General features: G+C 32.5%; 2 protein-coding genes across 5 annotated transcripts; one reads left to right on the top strand and one right to left on the bottom strand.

Moving 5' to 3' along the window:
* The first annotated feature begins 581 nt into the window (after positions 1-581).
* LOC105124221 (myb-related protein 308-like) lies at positions 582-1,991 on the top strand. The gene is made up of 2 exons (XM_011024146.1): positions 582-929; positions 1,083-1,991. Exons 1-2 carry the CDS (start codon positions 797-799, stop codon positions 1,766-1,768), a joined length of 819 nt encoding a protein of 272 aa, XP_011022448.1. The 5' UTR covers positions 582-796; the 3' UTR covers positions 1,769-1,991.
* Positions 1,992-5,449: 3,458 nt separating this feature from the next.
* On the bottom strand, positions 5,450-9,844 carry LOC105124220 (WD repeat-containing protein 44-like). Of its 4 annotated transcripts, none has more exons than XM_011024142.1 (8): positions 9,437-9,844; positions 8,029-9,238; positions 7,809-7,899; positions 7,482-7,639; positions 7,336-7,387; positions 6,803-6,882; positions 6,612-6,705; positions 5,450-6,402 (listed from the first exon to the last, which is right to left on the bottom strand). In XM_011024142.1, exons 2-8 carry the CDS (start codon positions 9,211-9,213, stop codon positions 5,825-5,827), a joined length of 2,238 nt encoding a protein of 745 aa, XP_011022444.1. In that variant the 5' UTR covers positions 9,214-9,238; positions 9,437-9,844; the 3' UTR covers positions 5,450-5,824. The 4 variants fall into 4 exon arrangements, with proteins under 4 accessions (XP_011022444.1, XP_011022445.1, XP_011022446.1 ...); XM_011024143.1 differs by having other exon boundaries at positions 8,029-9,246; positions 9,586-9,844; XM_011024144.1 differs by having other exon boundaries at positions 9,586-9,844.
* Positions 9,845-27,764: the final 17,920 nt, after the last annotated feature.

The raw sequence follows: 27,764 nt of genomic DNA, 5'->3' as shown, positions 1-27,764 counted from the left end.
ATATATAATTACTTATTGGTCAAACACCATAAAACCTCATTCCTAAAACATTCTGGATTTTGAAATATCACCGGCATGTATATTAGAAGGAAATCGTTCTTAGATGGAGGAGTTTTGAAAATTTGATAAACAAAAAGCCTATTTACATAGCTTTAGCAGATAAATACGTGACAAGAAGAGGAACTTCTATGAGATTTTCATCGCTAATTTGACCTGCATATCATGAAATCATTGAATGTTTTACTTGCTATATTTTCATTCAAGTGAATTTCATGCTAGTTCGGGGTACTTGTTAAATTTTCTAAAAGGACCACTCTAAAGGAAGACCTCCCTCTTCATATGTATTTACACCTCATTTTAAAGCACTGTCAAGAAAAAATTAAACATACCAAAAATATAAGAGTCACCTGCTTCCAAGTGCTTTGGGGGGACCATTGTCCCTCTCAATAACTAACTATATGACCAGCCACACTTTTAAGATGATGAACCAGAGATTGAAGGGCAGATGATAATGCATTAGAATGGTTGTTCAGGTCATTAGCCTATTCAATAAGCCGCCTCTGATTACTTTGGCAGAATAATTAATATACTCCACTTGGTATCTGTCTTCCTAGCTAGGAGATAAAAATACAGCAAGTGGCTTCACGATTCTCACGACATATATATAAATGCAAGAGCACAACTAGAATTGAAGGAAACACAAATTAATTTGAAGGATCTTGATTGCGCTCCCTTATTACCATGACTCTCCCTTAGCTGAGTGAGCAGTCCTACTATTAAAATACTTGGGGGGAAAATGGGAAGAGCACCATGTTGCTCTAAGGTTGGTTTGCATAGAGGGCCATGGACTACTAGAGAAGACGCACTGCTTGTTAACTATATCCAGAAACACGGTGAAGGCCATTGGCGATCCTTGCCAAACAAAGCTGGTAAGTGAAGTAATTCTCTGGATCTTAATTCCCCAACTAGGTTAAACTCTTATAATTATGGACATCCAATGATCAATTAGAGAAATTCTGCTTGAAAAAAATTGAGATAACTAAACTGATCGAGTTAATTTGTTGGTTTTTGTGTTCATGAAGGTCTGCTTAGATGTGGCAAGAGTTGTCGGCTGAGATGGCTTAACTATCTTCGGCCAGATATTAAGAGAGGGAACATTACCCCTGAAGAGGATGACCTGATCATCCGACTACATTCCCTTCTAGGCAATCGTTGGTCTCTCATTGCTGGAAGGTTGCCAGGCCGAACTGACAATGAAATCAAGAACTACTGGAACTCCCATCTCAGCAAGAGACTCCAGGTTAGAAGCAATAAGAACGGGTCAAGATGCATGAAGGAATCAGCTGACCGAAAGAGAAATGTCTCCAATCTCAACAACAAGAAGAAGCAGAAGAAGGACGATGAGGACACTGCTACAAGGACCAAGATTCATGCCCCGAAGGCAATAAGGGTTTCTCCATCCTCAGTGAATATCAGGACTAATAATAGCATGGCTGGGTCATCGAGTCATGCAGGAGGAGTTGGCGATCACAATGACAATTGGTTCATGTCTGATATTGAAGTTGATAAGAATATCAGTGGGGATCCGGCTTGGGCTTCCAATCGCTTTCTTGACGATCTTGTCCATGATGATCTCTCAGGCCAAAATTACTCGCCGTCCAATATTGATAACATGCTAGAAGAAATGTTTGGGGAATATCAGCAGCTCTTGAATTCAGAGAATCATGCTCACTTATTGGACTCCTTTGTGGACTCGCTGTTGGCTTGAATTAATGTTGTAATAAATTGCTGTACGTACTGCGACATTTTGTCTAGCTAATTAATTAGTTAATTTAGGATTTCAGGTGCATTTACATCTTCTTGAATAAATTATTATAGCCATCCTCTTTTCCCTATTTCTTTTTTCCCAGTGTGCCTAGTGAGAGATTATGTGGAAGTCAGGTCTCCCATTGTAATGAATATGACGCTCCTGATCCATGCTCTCGATCTTACCTAATAAATTCTCAATTACTTGGTTAATTTATCTTCGTATACGAAAACATTAGAGAAATATTTTAGAATCAATAAAAACTCATTTTAATAATATAAACATATGCGATTACTCTGTCAATTCATCCGATCATACTATATATATATATTTTTTTTATTTTTTATTTTTATTAATGTGGGTGTCTGGGCCAACTTGCGCGCACCATGATTAATCTCACGGGCCCTGAAATTAACGACCATATAAGCCTTCAGTGGTCATCATATGAGCAATCAAGGACTCGAACCTAAGACCATAAAAAAAGCAAATCTTTTAGTCCCAAATCTTTATCACTTGATCAACAGTTAGATGGTTACTATATATTTTAGTTGACCATATCCGTATTTTAGTTGACCATATCCGTGTATAGTGAAATCAATGCTAAAATAAAATTGACTGGTCGATCAATGGGAACGCGAGGATAACGAAGCAAGATGATGAAGGACAGGTACAAGAGAATCGAGAATCGATGATATACGTAATCCTGATAAATTGAAAAGAAATAGACTACAAGAGCAAGAGAAAAAAGTTCCTTCTTCGTTCTTCTCTCGTTCTCGAATGATGTCTTTTTCATTGCCCAAAAGCAATCAAAAGGAATCCACCTAATAAAGAAAATGAAGCTTGCTAATGTAGTAACTAATCAAGAAACAATATTTGTAGAGGAAATAAATTAAATCTTGTACAGAAACCTTCTAAATTGCTTTTATATATATATATATATATATATATATAAACGTATATGGTTTTTCAAAATTTTATTTGTTTTTATGTTTTAAAAGTGTTTTATAAAAAATATTTTTTGTATTTTGGTATTGTTTTGATGTTAAGAATGTTTATTTTTAAATAATTGTTTTAAAAAACATTTTTACACCCAACTGTGTCTAGGATGAATGGCCTGACTGATGGAACTGAAGTCTTTGTTAATCAATTGTTGAAGCTCCAATATGATTATATTTTATGGTACCCATGGTTAATTATATTATCAAAAATAAATAAATTAATGCTTGTCGGTTAACAAATGAAAGTAATAGTCTATTATTATTGACAGTAGCAGAGACAGTAGCCACCGACAGCGGTGTGAATTTAATTCTTGCCAATTTATGAGTGATTTCTTCTGTCTAATTAATTAATTAATTTACTATTTAATGTAGTCAATAATGACAAGAAGTGTTCCGATTTGTAATCTCGATCTCTGTTAATAATTGTGGGATAAGATGTGACGAAATCCTTTTTATTATTTTTTAAATATGTGCTCTGAGTATAATATATAAGATGATGACAATTATGGGACCTCTTGTACTATTTATCTATATTTAAATCAATAATCACGTATTAAGTGGACCTTCTTCTGAAAATTTGGTCCAATCAAATTTCTTCTTTGACCATTGAAAACAGAAAACTGCTTGCCGTCTTGAATTCATTTTCTTTTTTTTAAAAAAAACAAAATGTTTTGAATTTAAATAATCATAAGGAACTCTCTGGGCCTGCACCTCATCTGTCTGTCACGGTTACAATTTGTTTTCGCGCAGTTTAAAAATATTTTTATAAAACTTTAATTTTTTATTTTAAATTCTATTTTAATATTTTTTTAAATAATTTTGATGTATTAATATTAAGAATAAATTTAATAAATTATTTTAATATATTTTTAAATAAAAAATATTTTAAAAAATAATTATTATAGTTGATTGCGCTTGCTTTTAATTTGGAAAAAATATACTCTAGGCTGGCCATTATCAACATAAATAAAAATAAAAAGATAAAAATTAAATATATTTTTGAGAAAATAAATTTGATTTTTATAAAATGAAAAAAAATAAAAGGATCTCTATCATTATATTTTTATTTTTCTATCTTGAAAGCTCTCTCTAAATATCACAACAATTTCATTGTATAAATTAATTATCGCTTGAGATTTGAATACGGGGTAAATTTGCATTTTATCTTACTATTTTATTTTTAAATTTAAATTGAGAATTTGCTTTATTATGTGATTTTATAGATTCGATCTTCATCTCGTAATTCTTTAAACACCCCACTTCTCAGTGAAAGAGTATCTTTTGAGAAAACTTGGATTCCATTAACTCACAAACTAACTTTAAAATATGTTTTTCCATCAAATAAAAAAAAATAAAAAAGAATTTCGATACATGAGAGTTTATTTGAAGACACGTTGAAATTTATTAAAGAAAAAAACAAATAAATTAACCAGTACTTAAAATAATGTAGCTTGCTTGGCCTTTTTTCGCTGGGTGTTGCTTTCCACCTGTGCTCCTTGTGATTCCAGAAAAAGCCTCATTTTAAGATATTCTTTAATCAATATGATAATATTTGTCTGTTTGTGAATTAAACTAATTATTATTCTGTTTGCCAAATAAAATATTATTGTGTGAATATCATATTATTATCACGACACTCCCGAGGGATATTATTTTACAACCTTTCTCTTTTTATCCAAAAAAATATAAATATAAATAAAAAAGATTCTTGTTCTTAACCTTTGTTTTTGTATCTCTGCATTTAACTGTGAGTGGTGGTGAACACGTGAGGTTAAATTTTTTTTTTTAGCTTGATCAGAAACGTGATTGCTTTTGATTTTTTTATATAAAATTATTTTTTTTATTTATAAATTGTTTTATATATTAGTATAAAAATCAAAATTTTTAAAATAAAAAATATTTTTAAAAACAATCACTCCACCCGAGATATCATAACGAACAAACTCTTCGTCCTGCATCTTGTGTCCTTCAAAGCTACACGATAGCAGCTTATCCTACAATGGGGGAGGGGGAAAAGGATGCAAGGTCCAAAGTCAAACTTATGAGGTACGAGAATGGTGCGAGCAATTACCTGCCTTTCTCGCCGTAAGAAAAATAAAAATAAAAAACCGAAAAAAAATATATTTAATTTCTTAGTGGGTTTTTACAAGTCTTGACAGCGTATAGGGTTACTGAACAGTTAGTGGCTATGAATAGCTTTTTGACTAGTAACAGTGTTTCCACTGTTAATTTGTTTTTGACCTGCGATTCGATGTTCAGTCACTGTAACTATCACTGATCAATTCAGAAGACTTTTGCTCTCTCCCACATGCATAGATCTCGGCGATGATGTCTGTATTAGAAATGGTCATTTAACCTAATTGTATTTGATTATTATTCACATTCTAATCTCCTTTGCTGACAGCATGACGTGAAACTCTGGAACGAGGGCCATGAAAAGCATCGGGCGTGCAAATTCAAGTCATGGCCATAAAAGGACTCAAATTGAGATGGGACTTTAATAAAGTTGGGAATTCACATCAGGGAACAGCTGCTAACCACTTACCAGTGAACTAGAGCCACAAGAACGTTTCTTTCAATGGCTTCTTCACCTTGATTGTTAGCTTAAACAGTTGCTCACTGCTCAGATACTTTTGCATGGATCAAATCGACAAAATGAGCCAATTAGCACATGGCCATCTATTCAGTTTTGACTGAAACAAATCAAAGAATCATATAATTAGCATGTGTACAATGATCCGAATGTAAAAGCAACCCCCGGCAATTCGTTGAGAACACGGCTGAACCAAGCCACCTTGAATGACATCGTCAAAATTATAGTACACTTTAGTATAATCTATGAAGAGTCCACAGTTAGTAAATTCCTTTTCTTTTTCTTTTTTTCTTTTTCTTTTTTTTCTCATCTGTGGTATAGACACCATCTCCGCCCATGGTCCAGCAAGCACCATGAAAATAACCTTGCTTGTATATTTGAAGGATGAAAATTAAACCCCCTATTAATTTGCCGAAACCAGGGGTTTCATAATCGGAGAGGCAAACCATAATTGAGGTATGTTCTAATCCGTCCGTCCCAGCCTGCAGTTACAATAACAAGACCCCACAAGTGAGAACTCAACATGTTATGGCAAGCATTCTTTAAATACTTGAACTCAGGTCTAGATTTTGTAAGTGAGGCTGTCTTCGGACTTGAGTTGGGAAGTTTCTCCTCAGGCCAAGTGGCAGATCCCCTTGTCAAAGACTCCAACAGAAATCCACGGGCAAGAGAGAAACAATCTGATGAAGAGGAAAGCTTTTTCTGGTCTAGCTCTCCACAAAACTTCGGGCGTGTATGGTCACTCTTGAAACTATTACCACATGTAGATTCAAGAGAAGAAGGCGTTCCTGGAATGGTTTCAATACCACGCCAAGGTATAGCAACATACGCATTTTGAGATAGGAAGCTCTCACAGGACTGAATGTTCTTTGCTCGAGAAGTCCTTTGCTGGCTGGCACTGTTCCAGACATGGACATTAAAATCCTCACTTGTTGAGATAATATGTTTTCCATCCGAGGTAAATGACGCGGAAGTCTGGTTCGCTACAGATCTTAGGCCCGATGCTGAAAGGAAAAAACAAAGTTAGCTGCCAAACTAATGAAAAATCCGAAGCTATAGATTAAAGAATAAAGGATATTAATATTGAAAGGTTGTGACACAATGCGGGTGCAAAAATCACAATCCCACTTGCGAGATCATCCAAACTGGTGAAAGTGTTCTGAGCACCATAGGAAGAACAAAAAAGAATTAAGATGGAGGAATAGAAACCAACCCCTAAATTTGCAAATGACATCCAAGCCACATAACACTCGTACTAGTGAATCAGCAGAAGTGACAACTACTTTGCTTGGGTCGCTTGGGGAGAACTGGAGAGTAAAATTACGGATAATTGAGTCTCTGCCCAGCATAATATGAAGAATGAAGCAACTTGTCGAAAAACAAAAGAGGGAAAAATTAAACCACCTCAAAGCCAGTTATCCTCTTGCCTGGTAACTTCTTTTTTCCCTGTATGCATATTTGAGCATCCAGTTGCAGTTGATTATCTGCATCATCAAACCAAGATCATTTGGCAGTCAGTCAGGCAGCTCTTTTGTGCATACAACATAAATATGTATGCAAATGGGAAATTAATCAGTGCACTTATGGTTCAGAGATAATTCAAATATAAATTCACCCATAACCTAAGGAATCTCACAAATCACCTTAAAAAATTAGAGAACTGAGAAAATTGGCGGTGTGTGGTTTTGAACAAGACTAATAAAAACAATGTTATAAAACTCAAATATTAAACTTGGATAGAAAAATCAATGACTCTTGAGCAACCCAATACTCTTGTTGACAAAATCATCTTCACTTGCATAATAGAAGAGTTATCGAAAACAAGAAGCATAATTATTCATTAGCTTCATGCAGACCTTCTATAGAGATTCCCAGTGTACTAGCTTTCTGCTACAAGATTAACATGTTTTGGCGTTAGCTTGGAGAAATGCATATACCTATAATATCATAAAAGAGGCAGTTTCCAGTCATTGTGCCTACCAGTCCTCCCTGCAACATTAAGTAAAGAGATTGTTCAAACATTAATTCATTTTGAATATTGAATAGTTATTTTGCAGGAGTTAATAGCTAGAAATTCACCAACCTTTCCACTAGGATGATAACATACAGCAGTAACTATCTCTCGTATATCAGTATAATCAACAACCTGGCAGCCAAGCACTTCCCAGATGCGAACTTTACCATCTATTGAACCGCTGATAAAATAATTGTCATCCGCGGGATTGAAATCAACAGAAGTCACTGCAACGATAATGACAGTGCCAAGTATCAGTGAACAAATCATTCATCATGCTACACGTATGGAAAGAAGCAATGGAGATCATACTTAAATAAACCAACTAACAGTGACCAAATCATCGATCATGCTACACATGTTAGAAGAAACTAAAACAAGAAGCGAGAAGCGCACCATAATTATTATGAGAAAAAACTCTCAGGCATCTGTCGCATCCCACTTGCCAAAGGCGAACCGTCTGATCAACAGAAGAGGACACCAGAAACTGCGAAAAAGTATAAAGAGGATGAAAGGAAATTAGACTTCACTAAGTTCAATTTTTGCAAGTTTAAGGTATAGCTATTACAATGATGAGTACAATTTCTCTGAATTCTAGAAAATTATTGATACTAACCCTTTTCTTAGACCATGACAGATCCAAAACCTCGCCGCTATGTCCTTGAAACTCATGCAGGGGCTTCTCCAATACCCTGAACACCTTTGGTGGAACAACAACACATGTGGAGTTTGATGATCCATGTCTCTTCATTTTATAAATTTTCTTCATATCCACATCAAGAGAAGCTAAATCAGAATGATGATTCATTGTGAAATATAGACCTGAGGGATCAGTTGCTGGGATGTCAAAGTGGTTGGACCTATCATCCTCAATCACCTTCCACACACGCACAACACCATCTTCACCACCACTTGCCAGGTATTGCCCATCAAGACTGAATTTTATCGTCAAAATTGACCCCTTATGAGCCAGAAATTCCTGTCCAGTAAAGAGAGAAGACATATCTTTGATGTTCTTTTTGGATGGATGAACTTTCACTCTTTGCATCCTTGCTTCTGCGGTTGATTCAAGATCACGGGTCTTTGAGGCAGCTGTCCCTTGCCTATCAACAATCCTTCTCACCAGACCTAATTTCTTCAACCAACTCCGTTTATCTTTCCTTTTTGCTTCTGCTGTATCCCTTTCATCATTAACATTCTTCTTCAAAAATCGTTCAACCAAAGGAGATGTGGCAAATGTTCTCCGAAACTCTTCAAAACTAAGAGATTGATTGGATCCCACTTCATGCAGTCTACTAAGCATTCCATCCTCATCCAATTCATCCACTAGAAATTCCATTCCGTCATCCAAATTCTTAATTTTACACACAAAATTCCCACCCAGCACACCATTTTCAAATGACTGCCGCCAAGCTTCACTTGACCCGGAAGACATCGAAGATTGAGCCGACAAAAAGCCATCTTCAAAACTCGATGTCCTTAACACTGCCCCACTATTATCCACCATCCTATCAACAACACCCAGTTGGATTTTGTTCAAGGAATCATTACCAAACTCCTCCTCAACACGTTCATTTCCATCCAAACTTAAACCCATCCAACACTTTAAGAACCTCTGCCGCCGATCTTGGACACTTTCTGGACTCTTAGTCCAATCATCATATGTAAGACTATTGAAAACACTAGGACTACCATCCCCGCAATCTGAACTCCAATCAGAAACGGAAGATATCTCCTCACGGGTATCAAAAAAATTTGAATCTTGTTCTTCCTCTTCACTAAAATTCCTCATCCTTATCATTACTTCACTATAAATCCATTAAATCCTGAATCAATAAACCAAATATTCAAAACCCACAACACAAAATCAAACATCAATCAATATCCAAAATAACGTTTTTAAAACAAAAAGAAAACAGCTACCCCAGATATTGTAACAGACAATTCAATCAACTTCCATTATAAAAAAAATAAAAGAAAGAAAAGAAGAAAGCTTTTTTTGTATTTAACATCAAAAGACACACCATTAGAAGCATATAGTTTCTGAAGCCCAGTGAGCACTTTCAGACGACTGCCTGAATCAAATAGGATAAGCGGGGGGTCATCAAAACAACAGATTGGTTGCAATAAAAACAGAAGAGACAGTAGGCATTAGAGAGATTCATTTACACGCCTGGGGGTCACAAGAGAAATTAAGTCAAAAGGAAGAAATCAAAGATAAGTTTCCACTGAGGAACAAAGAAAAGTATATAATAGTGGTGACATCGTTAGATTTCAGTGTCGGTACGACGAAGGAAAAAGGAAGTGAAGGAAGAGAGAAGATGCAAAAGGTTAAACGTTGCTTTTGTTTGTTTGTCTGAAATCTGAAATTTCTGGTTGGCTCCCTCCCTCCCTCTCTCTCTCTCTCTCTCTATCTCTCTGTTTTTTAGCTTCTAGAAGTGGAGGCCAGTTTACTTTTGTTCGACTGTTATTATAGTAGTCGTGAGGCTACAATGCCCTATGTGTAAATGTAAGTGTTAGTGAATTTATTGTTTGATTTGCATTGCCACCATATTATTAAAAAATAATTGAAATTTTTGAAATTTTAATTTTTTATATTTGAAATTATTTGATTCATTATTATCAAAAATTAAATTTAAAAAATAAAAAATATTATTTTAATATATTTCTAAATAAAAAATAATTTTTACCACACTTTTAAGTAAAACATTACTCTTATTATTATTATTATTATTATTATTATCTTGAACTGAAATTAAAGAGAAAAATGAAAAGAAAGTTTTTAATTATAATAATTATTTTTTTAATGCATAGGTAAATATAAGATGCAAACTGGCCTATGCATTAAAAAAATAATATATATATATATATATATATGAAATACCAGATTTTTATGTAAAAGAAAATTCAAGTTAAAATATATTCAGCGTTCCACTTTTGCCCTTTTCTTGTTATTTTCAACCATCCCATTTTATTCAAAGTATGTGTTGAGCTTTATATTTGTTACCCTTTTTTGTTATTATATTTTCCTTATCCTTATCCTTAAACGTACAAGAGAGTATAATGATAGATTAGCTTTATTTATTATCATTAAACATAAATGCATATATAAACCAACACTTATTTTACAATTAAATTATACAGATTTATAGTTATTTGAAGGAATTCTCTTCTAACTCATGCAGAAACCAAAATCAATAATAACTCCTCCATAGATCAATTAGCCAGACTAATTTCTTATGCCTCCGTCACCTACGAGTGAATTTATCCATTACCTTGACGAAACCTCTGCGTCAATGGCAGCAGAGAGGAGCTTGCATCTTGGGCGGTCCACCATGTTTATTCAGGTCAATGACAAGAGGCCATTTGAGGGAACTGACGAGGAATTTTCATCCAACTTGTGAACTTCGGCCGCATTCCAACTAGGGCTTTGAATTTTCCTAATTCATCACTATTGACCCCTTCTTTCCTTGAGTGGGATACAAGTTTTAGATTTTCCGTGCATCGAGCAGGCAATGTTTGCAGTGAGCATTAAATGTTTGTCAGTAACCATAGCACTGTTCATAGCCAAGCATTCGGAAACACCATGGCTAAGAATTTGTGAATGCATGTTTCTTAACATTTCCTTCTCTAAAGTATTGAATCAAAAATATTTTAACTGTTAAAAGAATCTAACAACTGAACGAGTGAAGACACTCTAAAAATCAGAAATTAGTTTTAATATGATAGATGTGTCGCTTATGAAAATAGATAGACATTTGTAAGCCAAAAAATCATACAACATGCACAAATATAAGATAAATGTGACTAGTATATCTTGTCTTTAAATGGATGCTGCAGACTATAACCATAGATCAGGCAGGCTGCTGTTTCGTTGGCCACAGGAAATTTAAAATTGTAAAAGAATATTAGGGGCATAAGATATTTTTTGAAATTATTATTAAATTTGGTTTATAAAGTCAACCTTTAAATCTTCAAATTTAACTTTTTACATAGCTTGTGTTTTAAAATAAATAATGTAAAATAATCCAATATAATACCATCGACCTAACAAATTTATAAGTGACTCGAATAACCAATAAAACATAGTTTATTATTGGGAAAAAAAATATTAAGATTGAGACATACTGAATTACCTTGGCTTTGTAGCTTTTTTGGCTATCAATCGAGTTGTGGAATTCGTTTAATAAGTTTGCTTTTTTTTTTAAAACTACTTTCCACTCCCTCTCCTTCTCTTTTCGCAACAGCTTCATTTTTCTTGTTCCAACCGAGAGATTCCAGTCGCCAGCAGCACTGTGAACAGCAGCAGAAGAATCAATCGAAAGCAGCATCCCGTGAGCAAGGAGTTCTAAGCTTCAGCAGACCAGCAACCTCAGCCGTGGTTCACCACCAACACCCACCCGACACCAGCAACTTTCCCTTCATAAGACCTTGAGCAGCAGCCTACAATCCATTCCCAACCATTTCGCCAACTCAGACGCTGGTAAGTTTCTCTTCCAGCCTTCTCGTTAAAGAGTTATTATGCCCTGCATAAGTTTTGGATTGGGCATGTGCTGGTTTTGGTTTCAGCTATAAAGCCCAGCCCGTGTCCTTGGGCTAAGCTTATGAAGGGCCTTAAAAAATAGTCTTAGTCTAATTTTAATATATATTCAGAGTTTTGAAAGATCATTCTATAATTAATTTTAAATTTCTTTTTTATTGGGAGTAATACGGCCTTTCTATAAATAATCATTCTTCTTATTTATATTTTAAAACCTATTAAATTTTTTAGTGATTAAAATATTAAATGATAACTTTATCTTTTTTTTACTAATAAAAAATAAAAATATCTTATTTTTTCTATGAAAAAAAGATACTCCAGTCTGGAATAATGATCTCCACATAATTGCACAAGTTGAACATTGTATATAAGTGGAAGATATTATTTGAAATTATTCATTTAAACACTCATCAAAGTGTAGTCAAGAAAGCCAAGATAAGAAGCACAATAAATGTTGACAATGCAACAAAATCTATATATATATATATATATATATATAAGTACATTTAAGACAGACTAAACGAATTGGACCAAACAAAAAAGGAAGACATGTTCATTCACGAGGAGGAAAAAACAGGAAAAAAAAATTGGTGGAATGATATGGTTTTAAAGATAAGAAAGAAAGAAAAATGTTACGAATATAAAAAGAAAAATGTTACGAATATAAAACTTACAAAAAGAAAGAAAAACAATATTGCAAGTATAATTGTTCAACATGTATAAAACTTAGATATTATTATCCCTAGTTATTTATGAATATAAAGCCTTCCTTATAAGACACTACAGGTGTCTGGTGAGATACAGACAATCACCTATAAAAATGTTTAATGCAATTAAATTTGTAATAGTAACTTTAAATGTTTAATATAGGAATGTAAAATTTTATAATAAAGAAATGCGCGAGTACCTATCTATTATTTATTTATTTAATAATGATATGTTTTTCTAATTTTATGAATTTACCGACTGTTCAATTACGCACCATATTAATTTTCATATTTTTTAATAAATTTTATTTTTTATTTTCAATTTTTTATTTTTTATTTTTTTTATTTGATCCAACGGTAAAATGTCATTAATAAACACCAATACTGTTTAATGAACGTCTAATAGATTTTTGTGGCTACCTCGATTAATTACCCAAATAATCTCATTTCATTTACCTATTAACTATATTGCACATATATTTAGAAGATTTAGCGTAATTAAAATGATTGGTGGTTAAATTAATAATATAAAAAATAAAAACTAATATTATAAAAACAGAAATAAAATTTTGTAATGAGTAATTCAAGTAAGAGCGAGGGTTCTTAACAATCTATTTTATTAAAAATATATATTTTTAGATCATTTTAATATAAATATATAAAAAAATCTTTAAAAGAATCTAAAAATCATCATATTATTTTTTTCCAGTTCAGAAACACATCTATATGAGAGCACATATGTCACATTACACATTATTAAAGGCATATATATAGAAGCAATACAGGGGCATTTGCAAATTTTTTCTCTTTTGACTTCGCTCTCCAACATATTGCCATAAGATGACATTAAAAAATATTTGATGCTAAAGAGACATTAAAAAAGATCAAGCGCGCGTTGATCCATTGACCAGCTAGGCACAACCCAAGAGAAGGAAGAGAGCAATGCTCCATCTTCGTTAATTGGCCAGCGATAAGAAATCCCAGACTGCAAAGCCAGATCTTCGAAAAAGGATCATCAATATTTGCCATGAATTCTACGTCATGCTTTTATGGCCGTACAAACATTAGGAGGCCAGGTGGTCCAAGAGCAGTAAATCCATACCTTATTTTAGGAGATTCTGGGTTTCATTTCTTGAGGGCAAGGCCCTCTAAGAGGTGACGCCCTAACTGGAAATAATTAATTCGCTTACAGTCTGTCCTGGCCTCATACAATTATCTGTAACCTAATAACCTTCCTTGCAGTTGATGCGTCCCCATCACACCTTCACTCCACCATGTGAATCAGGGTCGACCTCCAGGCAATCATAGAATGGTGTACTTCAATTCTCAAATTTCAAAACCCGTATTTATTTATTTATTATAAATTATACGTAGTGGTATATATTTCTTGAATTATTGTCGTTTTCGAACCAAAAAAAAAACTTGGATTACTCCTCGCATTCAATCAATCACAAGCAGATTAAGCCTACTGCTAATTAATAGTGCGATAATAGATGACTTGAAAGAACACTTGCCTTGCAGCTCTATAGGCAGCTTAATAGGAAATACTGGCAATATTTTCATATATTCTTTTGGGATAAAGAGAGCTAATTCATAGTGTGTTTGCTCATTGAAGAAAAAAAAGAGAGTGAGGATGACCGATGTAACAAAACATGACTCTGTCGTCAAAATCACTGTTAAATATATTATGACAGGGAAAAAAAGTCACAAGTGAGCCCCCCTCAACATCCAAAAAGAGCTTTTCTTTAGAATCCCTAAGCAAAAGTTATATCGAAGAGATTAGGTTATGAAGCAATTAATCCATTTTTAATGAAGGTTTTATCAGCAACTGTGAGAATCCATGTAGAGATAAGGATGCTCGAAATTCTTGGAGAAAAAGGGGTGGGCTCTCAGAAAAAGTGGAGAGAAGTTGAGTGATTTTGGAGAAGAAACGGTAACAAATCAAAACCAAAATGATAATTCACTCAAGCCTTCAAATAAATAAGGAAACACTAGCAGAATTCCTATAGATGAGGGATTCTTTGTTATCGAAGGATTCACTGCTATCAAGCAAATGAGGGATTCTCTGCTATCAAGGATTCTTTGTCATCATGCAAGCTATCCAATGTAACAAATAAAGATTATCTTTAGCTGTCCTATATGTAATGGCCAGATTTCATGGGATCCTGATTTGATTTTTGTCAATGTAATTGTACTTTAAATACATCACTGGTAGAGCCTATGTGTTCACGTTGGTATGACAGTGTAAAATTCTTCCAGCAATATCAGGACAAATTTCCTTAATTTTTTTTTTTTTAATGGTAGAAGAGCATGGGTGAACAACAGCCAGTCTTATCTTCCATCTTATATTTCCAACCCTTCCATTAGCTGTGACTACCTTATCACTCAGTGATGCCAATTTTATCATTCTTCGACAAGCCCAAACAATTATCTCTTGTGGTGTGAGAAAGCTTTGGCTCTCGCAGAAAGTCAAGAATTGGTCGGCATCTCACGAATAAAGATTCTGCTCCCAGCAAATTCACAACCTCAAATCAAAACAGCTTAGAAAATACAGAACATTGCACTCCACAATTAACAGATTCTTTCATAGCACGGCGAAAGTTTGATCTCGACACAACTCATGTAGTCTAGGAGGCAATAAAAAATGCATATGCCCAAGAATCACAAGAACGTGAGTTTACATTGCGACAACAAGTGACCTATCTTTGAAAAGAAGATCACACGACAACAACCGTGAGGTTTTCAGGTGCGCGCAACTGGTTCTATCCTCACTCCAAAATTTTGATCAAAGGCGCAACGGGTCTAAACTAGTCGTGGTAAAACCGAATCCTAAGTATGCTCTAAACACCATCACCTCCTCTCATATCCCTCGTGAGCCTCACAATGTCAAAAATACCTTAGCACACCCTGTTTGGAAAGCAGCCATGGATGGGGAGCTAGCTGCACTGCATAAAAATGAGACTTGGACACTTGTTCACACGACAAACATGCATGTCATTGGTTTTAAATGGATGTCAAAATAAAAAAATTAAAACTAATTGCTCTTTATATCGTCTCAAAGCATGTCTAGTTGTAAAAGGGTATCATCAATGGAGTGTACTACACTGAAATCTTTTCTCCAATTAATTATCAAACCAGGAAAAATAGGCATGATAATCACCATAGCTCTTGTTCAGAAACGATCCATTCATCAACTCGATATAAAAAATGCTTTCTTGCGTGGTCCAATTTCTGTAGATCTTTACATCCAACAACCACCAGTAATGACATATCCTCAACATCTAACACTAGTATGCAAACCACAAAGAGCTTTTTATGGCTTAGAACAAGCACCACGTGCTGGTTTAATCGATTTAGTTCCTTTCTTTTTAAATATGGCTTCTTTTGTAGTCTAGCTAACACCTCCTTGTTTTTTTTTTTTTTTCACTGATCTGATTATGGCTCACTAATTATACTTCATGTAGATGACATGTTGTTCAGTGGATCAACTCCAACACTTGTTTCAGGTTTTATTCAGTTACTAAGCAGTGAGTTTGCAATGAAAATTCTGGGCCTATCCATCACTTTCTTGAGATGGGATGGAAATCACTTATTATAATTAGCTTAATTAATAGATACAGTTTTATTTATACACCCTAAAATTAAAATTTTCCATGCCAAACTAATATTTTCGGCTGGGAGTGAATGTTGTGTAATTGCGTCATGGAGTTTTGGTTGAACCATCCAGTTGTTTTTGGACACGAAGGCATGTTGTGGGGCTTGATGAGAACCTCCATACCCAATTTATTCGCACAGTTTGGGGAAAGTGGAAGACAAGGATGATGATAACGTGGATGCATTATCTGATAAGGAAGAGTTATTTTATTTTTAATAAGAGTAATTGTATGGAAAGGAAAAACACTGTGTATATTATAAAAATTACAAAGGCCTTATGAACTAAACTGCTTCAAGGAATTCATAGCCCATCAATGAAAGTGCGGTGTGGTCCCTTTCTCCGGTGGCGCCGGCCTTCGCTAAGGCAATGATAGTGCTTCATGCTGCCAGCTTTTGGAGTCTAGTTTGGATCACTATCAAAATTATTGAGTTCTGCATATATATTCAACCACATGTATCTAATTAAATTATTCATCACGAAATCGAATTACATCCTTGAGAGCATTTATTTTTTTAGGCTTTTTATTGGGAACGTTGATTAATTTCAATCTAACATCAATTGGGGAGCTCTCCTCATCATCAAAAGAGAGTTTGAATTCCTCTCTAGTTGGTGACAGTTATTTTATCATCATATAATCTCATTCTACATAAATAATCCAAGTTTTAGATCCCATTGTATACATACACGTGTGCGTGTTAATTATAGGCATAACGCGTCTAATTATAAATCTAAAATATCCTATATATTCATTTTTTATTTTTGGAAAAAAAATTGTTTCCTCTCTCTTTATCCACCAAGATTAGAAATTCAAGGAATTAATTTCTTTCATGAATTTCTTAATTTCGTGAACTTTTATCATGAATCCTTTAAACGTTGTTCTTCTTTGATTCCTTTATTACCCTTTCTTAATTATAACAATGGGGATTAACTATTTAGGATCGATGAAGGTCATGTAATTAACTTGTTGAAATCTTGTCAAAATATTCATGATTTCAAGGTTGTATTTGGTTAAAGTCTTCAAATAAATAAAAGATATAAAGATATTAATATGTTTTGTTTGAGAGATGAAATTAAATATAAGTATAAAATAAATCTATATCCAAAATGTTATTTCGATAACGTAACCAAAATGCTACTATAAGTAAAAACTTGAATAACTACTATATTAGCTTTTTTTAAAAATTCATTCAAAAGGCTTGGTATGTAGTTTTAGAGCCATTTTCTTTTCACTTTTTTTACTAGTATTGTGCCTGTGTGTGTTGGGGCTGGAAAACTTTAACTCAGGCATTAATTACAACTCACAAGGATTCAACTTCTAGTTCTTAGCCGCTTGACTAATGTCTTGGTTAAGTCAACCTAAATCATCCAAAGAGATTGTTTGAGCAAATTTATCAACTATAGGTTATAACAATTAAGCACACTCGATTATAATTTCTTTATTGAAAGGAGGGCCGAGGCAAAAGAACTGCCAAGTCAATGGAGGGGTGGAGCAGGAAGCAAACAAAGTCCCCCATTAAATAAATATTGGTAGACAATTAACTCTTCAGAGATTTAGGGGCCCTACTTGGAAATTCCCTCTCCAACAAGTATTGCTATGGCCCTATCGATCGACGGCCGTGATTTTAATTCTAATCAAATCCCATTGTTCTTAATTAAAATTACGTCAAATTGAGTATAATTTCCCCACAGATTTTCTATATATTCACTTCACCATATCAATTAAAAATAAATGATTCACATCCGAATTACGAATTTCTGATAATTATATTTCACTAATGGTATGTCATGAGATCTGATTGTTGATAGTTGAGAAAACAGCATGCCACTTAGAACTGATTCACGGTTATGTTATTATTCTCTTTTTTTGGCGTGGAATGCACTATGCAATGCGGTCCACGTCAAGAGGGGAGCCCACCACGTGACATCACCAGAGAATAGTAGGCCATCAAGATTGGGAATTTCTAGATCAGACGGCTGAGATCAGATTCCTTACTTGGTTGGGCAAGATCTTGATATGGTAATGGAAAGATCGGCGTGCGCATTTGTGGGGGCCCACCCAAGCCAACCAATGCCACCACCACCGCCCACTCCTTCTGTGGGGTCAGCATCATGGGACACGTGTCGTAGGGCGATGGGGTTTGCTCCTGGTGGGTCCTTACATCGAAGGTGCCCCACATCTGAGGTTTGCTCCTGGTGGGTCCTTACATCGAAGGTGCCCCACATCTGACGGCTTCATTTCGCCGCCACTCGCTCTGGAATACGGCTGCTGTAACGAGTACGCCAGTTGAGTGAGAATACAATGTAGTAATGCATCTTTGATTCTCACATTTCCCATGCAAAGTTTTCTTTGCACGGCAACAACAATCATCATGGTTTCTTTTTCAAGTTTCTCGGCTTAATTTGAAGCCAGCATTCAAATAACCCATCAAGATTTTTATAAGTACTGAGTTCATAAATAAAATTATCATTTTAATAAAACTATAATCAAGATCCCAGCTTGGAGGACGCATGTCTAGATATTAACAATATGCATGTTTTATTTCTTGACGAAAGAAATAATTAATCACTACAGCCATGTTTGTTTCTTGAAAAATAGTTTTTGAAAAATTACTTTCCAAACTTTTCTGTATTTGTTTATCATTAAAAAAGTTGGTCAACAAAAAACATTTTCCGGTCAACAAAAAACACTTTCAAATCAACAGAAAACACTTTTCGGTCAATGAAAAACACTTTCTGGTCAATGAAAAATACTTTCTGGTCAACAAAAATATTTTTTAGTCAAAAAAAATTTGGCTTGGTTTTCAGGAAAGTGTTTTCCTTTTTAGCTGTGTTTGTTTTCCAGAAAGTGGTTTCCAGAAAAACACTTTCCAAACTTTCTTGTGTTTGTTTTTCAGAAAATGATTTCTGGAAAATCACTTTTCAAACTTTCTTGTGTTTGTTTGCTGTTAGGAAAGTTGGTAAACGAAAAACACTTTCCAGTCAAAGGAAAATTTAGCTTGATTTTCAGGAAAGTGTTTTCCTGAAAAATTTGGGAGGAAAACACTTTCCGGAAGTTGTGAAAAGTTTAGAAATGTCATTATTTGCTGATTATATCAAACTTTTGATTGCTATATATATTTTGTTTTAAATATTTATTTTTCAATTTCATTTCTTAAAATTTAATTTTTATATTTACTTTGGTCCTCATTTTTATAATTGTTATTTGCTTTTCTCCTATTATTTTTTTATTGAAATTTTTTTTTATCAAATTTGGTCTTCATTCTTTTGATTGTTATTTATTTTATTTGAAATACTTTATGAAATGTTAATTATTATTATTTTAATTTCTTCATCTTTTTTTTTAGATTTGATCTTTATTATTTTGATTATTATTTATTTTATTTGAGATAATTTATGAAATTATTTTTTTTCAATTTCATTATTATTCAACTTTTTAATTTGTAAGATTTATTCCTTATTATTTTAATAAACTTGAGAAAAATAAAATATTAATAAATTATTTTTCAGTTCATTTTCCATAACATAACCAAACACTGAAAAGTGTTTTCCAGTTCATTTTTTATAACACTGTTAAACATCCAAAAATACTTTATTTTTCAAGAATTTATTTTTTCAGGAATTCACTTTTCCAAAATTCACTTTCTCTAAATTTTATTTTTTTTAAAAAAATAATTTTCCTGCAAACAAACGAGGCCTAAAAAAATCCGCACGCAGGTTGCTTCATTCGCTACCAAAAACCAAGAAAAAACGAAAACCGTAAATATGAACGCCTGGATGCCGTTGGTTTGGTCGAGATTCTTTCTTTAATCTCCATCAATTAAATGCATATTTAATAAGGTCGAAGAATATTTTGAGTAAGACTTTTTGCTTGTTGAAATCTTTCCATTTGGACAAAATCAATGTCTCGTCAGGTTGCTTCTAAACCACATTTCATTTGCCTCTTTAATCTTGTCCACTAGTAATTAAAATAGGAGTTGGTGCATGAATGGTCTTGGTTCATGATATAGGAATTATAGAGATGTTAGTCCAACTTTATAGGCTGATAGGTTGATGTGCATAACCCAGAGATTTTAAGTTGAATTGTAAAATATATATATATATATATATTGTCTTGATAAAATTCAACTACTTGTTAAATTGAATAGTTAAAATTTAGTTTGAATTTTATTGGGTCTGTATTAAGAATTTCTTTTAATAGAACAAAATAATATTATTTTAATAAAAATAATTGATTTGACTTTACTCGATAACTCGTGAGTTCATCTAAAAATCCATATTCATTGAGTTGGTTCTAATAAGTACTGTAGAAACCAATTCTAATATATATATATATATATAAAGAAGGGATAATTCTCCTATGTAAATGATGATGTGTTTTTCCCTTTAAGTAGCGAAGAGTTTTCTTATATTGATTTGTGTAATAATTGAATCTCTTTTTTCAAGCGAATATAGAAATTACATCCTTTCTCTCACATCAGTGCTCTGGAATAAATTTCTCTGTAATTTTTCCATATTCGAACTTCAAAGATTTAATAGAATCGCAAATAGACTTGACCAGGACAGCAATCCAGCCACGGATGGTGTTTCTTGAGCTTTTTTAAGCTTGGTGACACATCATGGTTGAAGCTGTCAAAGAACCATCGGATGTTCACCATGTGTGCATGTTAAAATAATAGTGTGGCTGAGGCAGTGAAATATTTTTTAGAATTTGAGTAGGTATTAATGTCGATGATATCATAGCAGTTTGTTCAAGGAGATCCCCACGCATGGCCCCCACGGTTGATAAATGGAGGTAGTCGTCATGATTACTACTGGAAGAAAATGGAGCCAATCACGACCGTTTAATCACATTTCAAACTTAAGGATGTGATTGGGAGCACAAAGGCAGGCATTTTCTGCCTCAAGTGACAAGTGATAAAATAGCATTTGCATGTAAATGGTCATGGCCCCAGGGAACGTTTGGTAGAGATCTTTCAGTGCCATTCTTTCTTTTTTGGTGATTGTCATGTTCTTGTTCATGCTCCTTGGTTACAAGGGAGCTCTCCATCGTTGAAGTCTCGGCTCCAGGAGGACACGAAGCTAATTAATTACTCTTCTTGCTTTCTATGGTTAAAGGCAATTTAGTTAGGTTAAAAAGTTATATATATATATATATATATATATATATATATATATATATAGCAGCATAGATATAATTAGAGAAAGATTGTAAGTTAAGAATGCAGGATTTTTCTAAAGTTTTAGGTAATGTGATGCATACATACTTCAAGTGGGATTCAATTAATGGTGCAGTCATAATTGTATTGCAAACTGCTAATTAGACCCCCTTTTAATTCTTTTGACTTGCCACCTGAAGAAAACTATGCGATAAATTAGATTCTCCAGCTGATTCGGTTTGTACAATTGACGTTCTTTTAAATGGTATTGTGCAAATACATAATTCTACAAACCAAATTAATCAACTTGAGAGTCCAGTCTATGCTGGTCTGGGTGTTTTAATTGTGTTTTTACATGTTTTTTGAATAATTAAATGTACAAAAATATTCAAGAACAATTTTTGCTAGTATAATAATTTCTTTTTTTAAGAAAACAATAATAATTGTGCATAGATTTATAGTATACGAATACTTTAGTGTATGACGTAATCATATAACAGGAGTTGCCAATATCAAGCCATCATATCCCTTTTGATCTATCGCATAATCATCGTTCCCAGCGAAAAGAAAAAAAGGATACTGGAATTAACAAGAGGAGTCATATATATGCTTGCAATTAATAAAATTATGTTTTCTTAATAATTTCCTCAATGTAAGGCAACTAGTCAAGAGAAATATTTTCATGTATTTCAGTGATTTTCATGATATTGGGATATTTATAATTTTATCTTATAGATGCTAATTAAGATTTTAACCCCTAATCAATGAATGCCCGCAAGTGAAAAAGATATATATATATATATATATATATATATATATATATATATAGCAGCATAGATATAATTAGAGAAAGATTGTAAGTTAAGAATGCAGGATTTTTCTAAAGTTTTAGGTAATGTGATGCATACATACTTCAAGTGGGATTCAATTAATGGTGCAGTCATAATTGTATTGCAAACTGCTAATTAGACCCCCTTTTAATTCTTTTGACTTGCCACCTGAAGAAAACTATGCGATAAATTAGATTCTCCAGCTGATTCGGTTTGTACAATTGACGTTCTTTTAAATGGTATTGTGCAAATACATAATTCTACAAACCAAATTAATCAACTTGAGAGTCCAGTCTATGCTGGTCTGGGTGTTTTAATTGTGTTTTTACATGTTTTTTGAATAATTAAATGTACAAAAATATTCAAGAACAATTTTTGCTAGTATAATAATTTCTTTTTTTAAGAAAACAATAATAATTGTGCATAGATTTATAGTATACGAATACTTTAGTGTATGACGTAATCATATAACAGGAGTTGCCAATATCAAGCCATCATATCCCTTTTGATCTATCGCATAATCATCGTTCCCAGCGAAAAGAAAAAAAGGATACTGGAATTAACAAGAGAAGTCATATATATGCTTGCAATTAATAAAATTATGTTTTCTTAATAATTTCCTCAATGTAAGGCAACTAGTCAAGAGAAATATTTTCATGTATTTCAGTGATTTTCATGATATTGGGATATTTATAATTTTATCTTATAGATGCTAATTAAGATTTTAACCCCTAATCAATGAATGCCCGCAAATATGCCGTTGAGTTGTGGCACGTACAAGGCATTCCAGCAAAGGCATGGATTTAAAAAAAAAAAATCAAGAGAAAGATTTTTAATCCCCAATTAATGAAATCCTTTGGGCTGATCTATATAAATTTCTTCATCTAATCCTCATTTAGAAAGGGAATTTTAACATCAATTTGGTGAATTCTTAAATCAAGTATAGTGGTTACTACAATTAGTAACATGACGGATCTAGTAATTGGAGAGAAGGTATAAAAAAATATAGGTTTTCTAAAGCCTGTCTTTTTCTTTGTGTATGATTCCATTTGGTTTGAGTTTCCTCCTAAAGAGCCATTTATACCTATTAGTTTTATATCCTGCCGATAAATCTACTAACTTTCAAGTTTTATTAGAAATCAATGACTCCATCTCATCATTTACAACCTATTTTCAAAAATCAGTATCATGTGAGACAAGATTAATTTCTTGTAAGGTTATGAGGTTTTCATTAATGTTAAAAACATGAAATCCTTTTCAATTCTAGCTCTCTTAATTATTGGTTTAGGAGTTGTTTATTCTAATAAAAGAGGTATAGAGGGGCTAGGTTTTAAAAGAATAATTTATTTAGTTTCTTATACCCTATTATTTATAAGTTTAAAAGAATTGTTTTCATGGAAAATAAAATCACATTACTCAATAATCATATTATTTTTAATGTCTAAAAATCTATAGGTAATTGTATTGTATATGTAATGTATAACAAAGAAAAGCACAAATGGCAACTCTAATACCTACTTTAGGTATTGATTTTAGGATCTTTTAACCTCACATATGCTAAGTATCCCGACACTCTCAAGTATATTAAATTTTGCGTATGCTCCTTCCACAATTCAAATGATATAAATTTACTATCTTTATATGATAATTTATTTAATTAAAGCATGGAATGCAATCAAAATTACCTCACTCCAAAGAAGTATATTTTTGAAAACAATCATCAATAAAAAATGATAAAGTATTTATACTTTCAATTAGTTAGAATTCCTTCAGATTAATTCACAAATAACAGTGTGAATTAACTCTAACAATTTAATATTTCTTTTAACACATCTGTAAAACTTTATTATGATCTTATCTTTATCCATGTTTCACATTTCTTTTTATATAAAATATGTTTAACATTTAAATTAATCCTAAATTACATATAACTCCCACATATCTATTGTCTATGTGACATAAACGTGTTTGCTAAACAAATATAGAATATAGCTAGCATGCTAACTAATTAAATTAGCAAATATATTACTATTTTCAATATTTGATTTGAACATGCCATCATAAGCATAATCTTTATCAACAGAAATACTTTTTTTCTTATGATCACATGTTGATAAGACTTTATAAAATATTTAAAGCCAACCTTGTTAAGAAGAAAACTTTACATCAAATTCTTTCTCATAGAAGGTTTAGACATCACATCCTTTAGAGTCCATACTTTTACAGGGGTGAATTTTAAACAGACTTCTCCACTACAAAGTATTTTGGTGGTTTGTGAACGATCACCAAGCATAATTGCTTATGGCTCCTTATAAATAGTGTAAGATGTCCACAAATTTTAGTCCTAGCAAACATGTTATATAAGTAGCACTAGAATTATCGCACAACCCTTTAATATTTCGGATTATATATATATGCATTAAAATCCTATTTTCATATGGTTCCTATTTTCATTATTATATTTTGGAAATCTACCAAAAAAATTATGTTTCTCTTCAAGAGGTTTCTATTGGGTATTTTTAGCTAGGGTATTGTTTTTTAGACAAGTTATTATTTTCAAAAATTAAATTTACTTTACTCATGGTAGATTGTCCATAGCTCTTTTGTGCCATGATTGCATCTTGTCATCTAGCTCTTTCTCCAAATAAATGCGAGTTATGAGTCCCATCAAGGATGTCTTTTTTCACTTGTTGCATATGGTGTTTTGAAACTCCTTTTAATTAGGTGGTAGCTTGACAATAATTAGCTTATCTTTGATTTTAATTCTTTTATACATAAGCTCTTCAACAATCATTATGAAGTTTTAGAGGAAATTATTTTTAAAGTATTTGTTTTTAAATATATTAATATAATATTTTTTATATTTTAAAATTTATTTTTTATATCAATATCTTAAAACAATTTAAAAAATTTAAATTAATTAATTTGAAACAAAATTATTTTTTTTGCAAATTTCTATTTAGCCAACATTACCAAAGAGGTACTTAAGCTTGGCCTACAACGGATTTTTCATCCATCATTTAGAAATAGAAAGGGCGACTTGCAATACATTTCGTAGTATCGGCTTCCTCAATATCATATTCATTCTACGAAGCTTTCCAAATTTATTTTTTTTAAGATGAATAAAAATTATCATAAAAATTAAATGCTTGGCAATTGAGGAGATAACACTAACAATTGTACTCATCCTCTTATATTTTTCCACCTTAGCTTGGGAGGCCTCATATTTTTTTCATCGATCATGTTACTAGTGTCATGAATCCTTTTCAAGTTCTTTTATTAAGTACATGGGCAACTTAGAAATAATTAAGGTAGAAATAACACCTTTGCTTTCTACATCTTAAAGTTTGCACCCTTAAAACCAATGGTCTTGTTAAGATCTCCGACATAACTTAATTTCAATGGGTTTCTTGGAATGCTCCATGGAACCTCCATTTAATATTGTTGGTACTAGCTAATACAATACCCTCTCTTTTTTGCCTTAATATATACACGCCAAGGGAATACATGCATTGATAAAGCACCAAGAGAGCAAAATAGAGCTTCCAACTTCCAAGGATAATGAATATTGAATAGCACTGACTTCTGTGAAAAAGAAAATGAAAAGGGTTTGTCGATATACCTCTTGTACCGATTATTGTACTTTGTAATCAAGCTTTTCCTTGACTGTCTAGGGATCATATTGTATTTAATTAATTAAGCATGTACTGGACTAGAATAATCAAACTTTATAATGATATGGGAAAGTATCAAATAACAATATTATTTTATAATAAAAGCTTAAGGTTGTGTGATAAGCACAGGCATCTGCTAGCTTGCGACTATTAAAAAAAAATGCAATTCATCTGAAATGTCCATTTTGATATTAGTTAATTTCGAAATGAAAAAAATTACTCAACACAATATTGAATAATTAACTACTGTATGATCCCCAGTCTTATGATTAGTTACAAAGAAGCATCTCTCATGGCTTTACGAGGAAAAAAAACTGGGCCACACATCTAAAATGGCAGTAATGCTCGTCAAGGTGCTTTTGAAGGGGATGCAAACAAAGGTTGTTTGGTGCTGTCTAGTCACTTTTAACCCAATTCGATCGGTTGAGGAGGATTTTCAGTTGGCGTTCAGGTTCGTTTTAATTCAAATAATTTGAATATAATATTTGTTATTGATTTCTAGTCTAAGTTAGATAGAGTTTAATTTTATTTAGTCTAGTAATTAGATATTAATTACTAGCACACATTTTCAAAACATAAACGGAACAGTAAGTAGGTTTGTTTTCAATTGATGCATTCTTATTAAATTCTAGTTAACTATAGTTCTGTTAATTAGGATGTTTAAGCCATATGATTGTTCATTGATGTTGAGCGTTCATTTCATTTCGTTGACGAAACTGTGGTTCCTCGCGCAAGTTTGAAAGGGTTGTAAGTTTTGTTTTTAATTTTATATTTTTTAAAAGTATTTTTTTATTTAAAAATATATTAAAATATTCTTTTAATCTTTTTATTTTTAATATTAATTTAGTATTTTTTCAATACAAACATAATTTTAACCGCAATATCAAAATTGTCGTAACTAAGTTTACAATTGTTACCAAAATTCACTAGCTAGGTGATCCAAAAGTCATTGCCTACTAGACTACAAATAAATTTACTAACCAAAAAGGAATTCAAGCTCACATAATGGTGGATCTTGATTCACTCAATTATATACTCCATGTACAATTCTTTACGCTGATCATGGAGTTATTAGAGTTTGGTAGCATCAATTAAAGTGATTTCAATGTTTGTGAGCGTTTATAACTTATCAAATATTAAGGCTCCAAACAGCTTGATTTTCTTAATTTTCATTTCTGAGTAATACATCTTTTCTCAAAAATACTATAAAATAAAATCTAAACTATCTCACATGGATGCTTAATCTAGAATCTGTGTACTAAATAACATCTCTTACGAAGTGAGTTCTTAACTATAGAATTATTAGATTTTGGAAATGATTTTAAAAAAATGTGAGAATGGTAAAATTATTATTATTATATATTCTTTAACTTCATGTGCAATTTCTACACTGTACGTGACCATATATCCTGACAAAGCATTGCTGAGACTACAGATTCATATAACTCTAAATATTAATTGTATGCTCTTTTCTCACAGTCATTTATTATTTATTAAAATAACAGAAATAATACAAAACTAACCTTAATAACATCCAAGATGTTCTTGTATAATTCATGAAAAAAAAAAAGGGATGTTCTTCCATACCCAAAGTATACAAACGTTAGACACACACAACGATGTCGATAGAAATCGGCTGGCCCAAAAACGTGAGAGAAATCCGAGTTTCTCCTGTTCAATTAGTGAAAAAAACAGAGCCCCTGCGTTTTTTATAAATTAAAGGATACATGTCTTTATGTATGCGTTTCATTATATATTCCACAAATGTTTATATAAAATTTTGACAAATA

Source organism: Populus euphratica, unplaced genomic scaffold (assembly GCF_000495115.2).
Source record: "Populus euphratica unplaced genomic scaffold, PopEup_1.0 scaffold4.1, whole genome shotgun sequence".
Taxonomy (NCBI): Eukaryota; Viridiplantae; Streptophyta; class Magnoliopsida; order Malpighiales; family Salicaceae; genus Populus; species Populus euphratica.
Note: the sequence above shows the minus strand (reverse complement) of the source record. Positions and strands in the feature narration are given on the sequence as shown.

Bases quoted from the DNA above. Each gene is read 5' to 3' on its own strand.
- LOC105124221 (XM_011024146.1), top strand. From the start codon at position 797: ATGGGAAGAGCACCATGTTGCTCTAAGGTTGGTTTGCATAGAGGGCCA. The intron at 930-1,082 runs GTAAGTGAAGTA...GTGTTCATGAAG, and splicing joins ATCCTTGCCAAACAAAGCTG to GTCTGCTTAGATGTGGCAAG.
- LOC105124220 (XM_011024141.1), bottom strand. From the start codon at position 9,213: ATGATAAGGATGAGGAATTTTAGTGAAGAGGAAGAACAAGATTCAAAT. The intron at 7,900-8,028 runs GTTAGTATCAAT...ACTTTTTCGCAG, and splicing joins TGTCATGGTCTAAGAAAAGG to TTTCTGGTGTCCTCTTCTGT. The intron at 6,706-6,802 runs GTGGTTTAATTT...TTTACTCTCCAG, and splicing joins AGAGGATAACTGGCTTTGAG to TTCTCCCCAAGCGACCCAAG.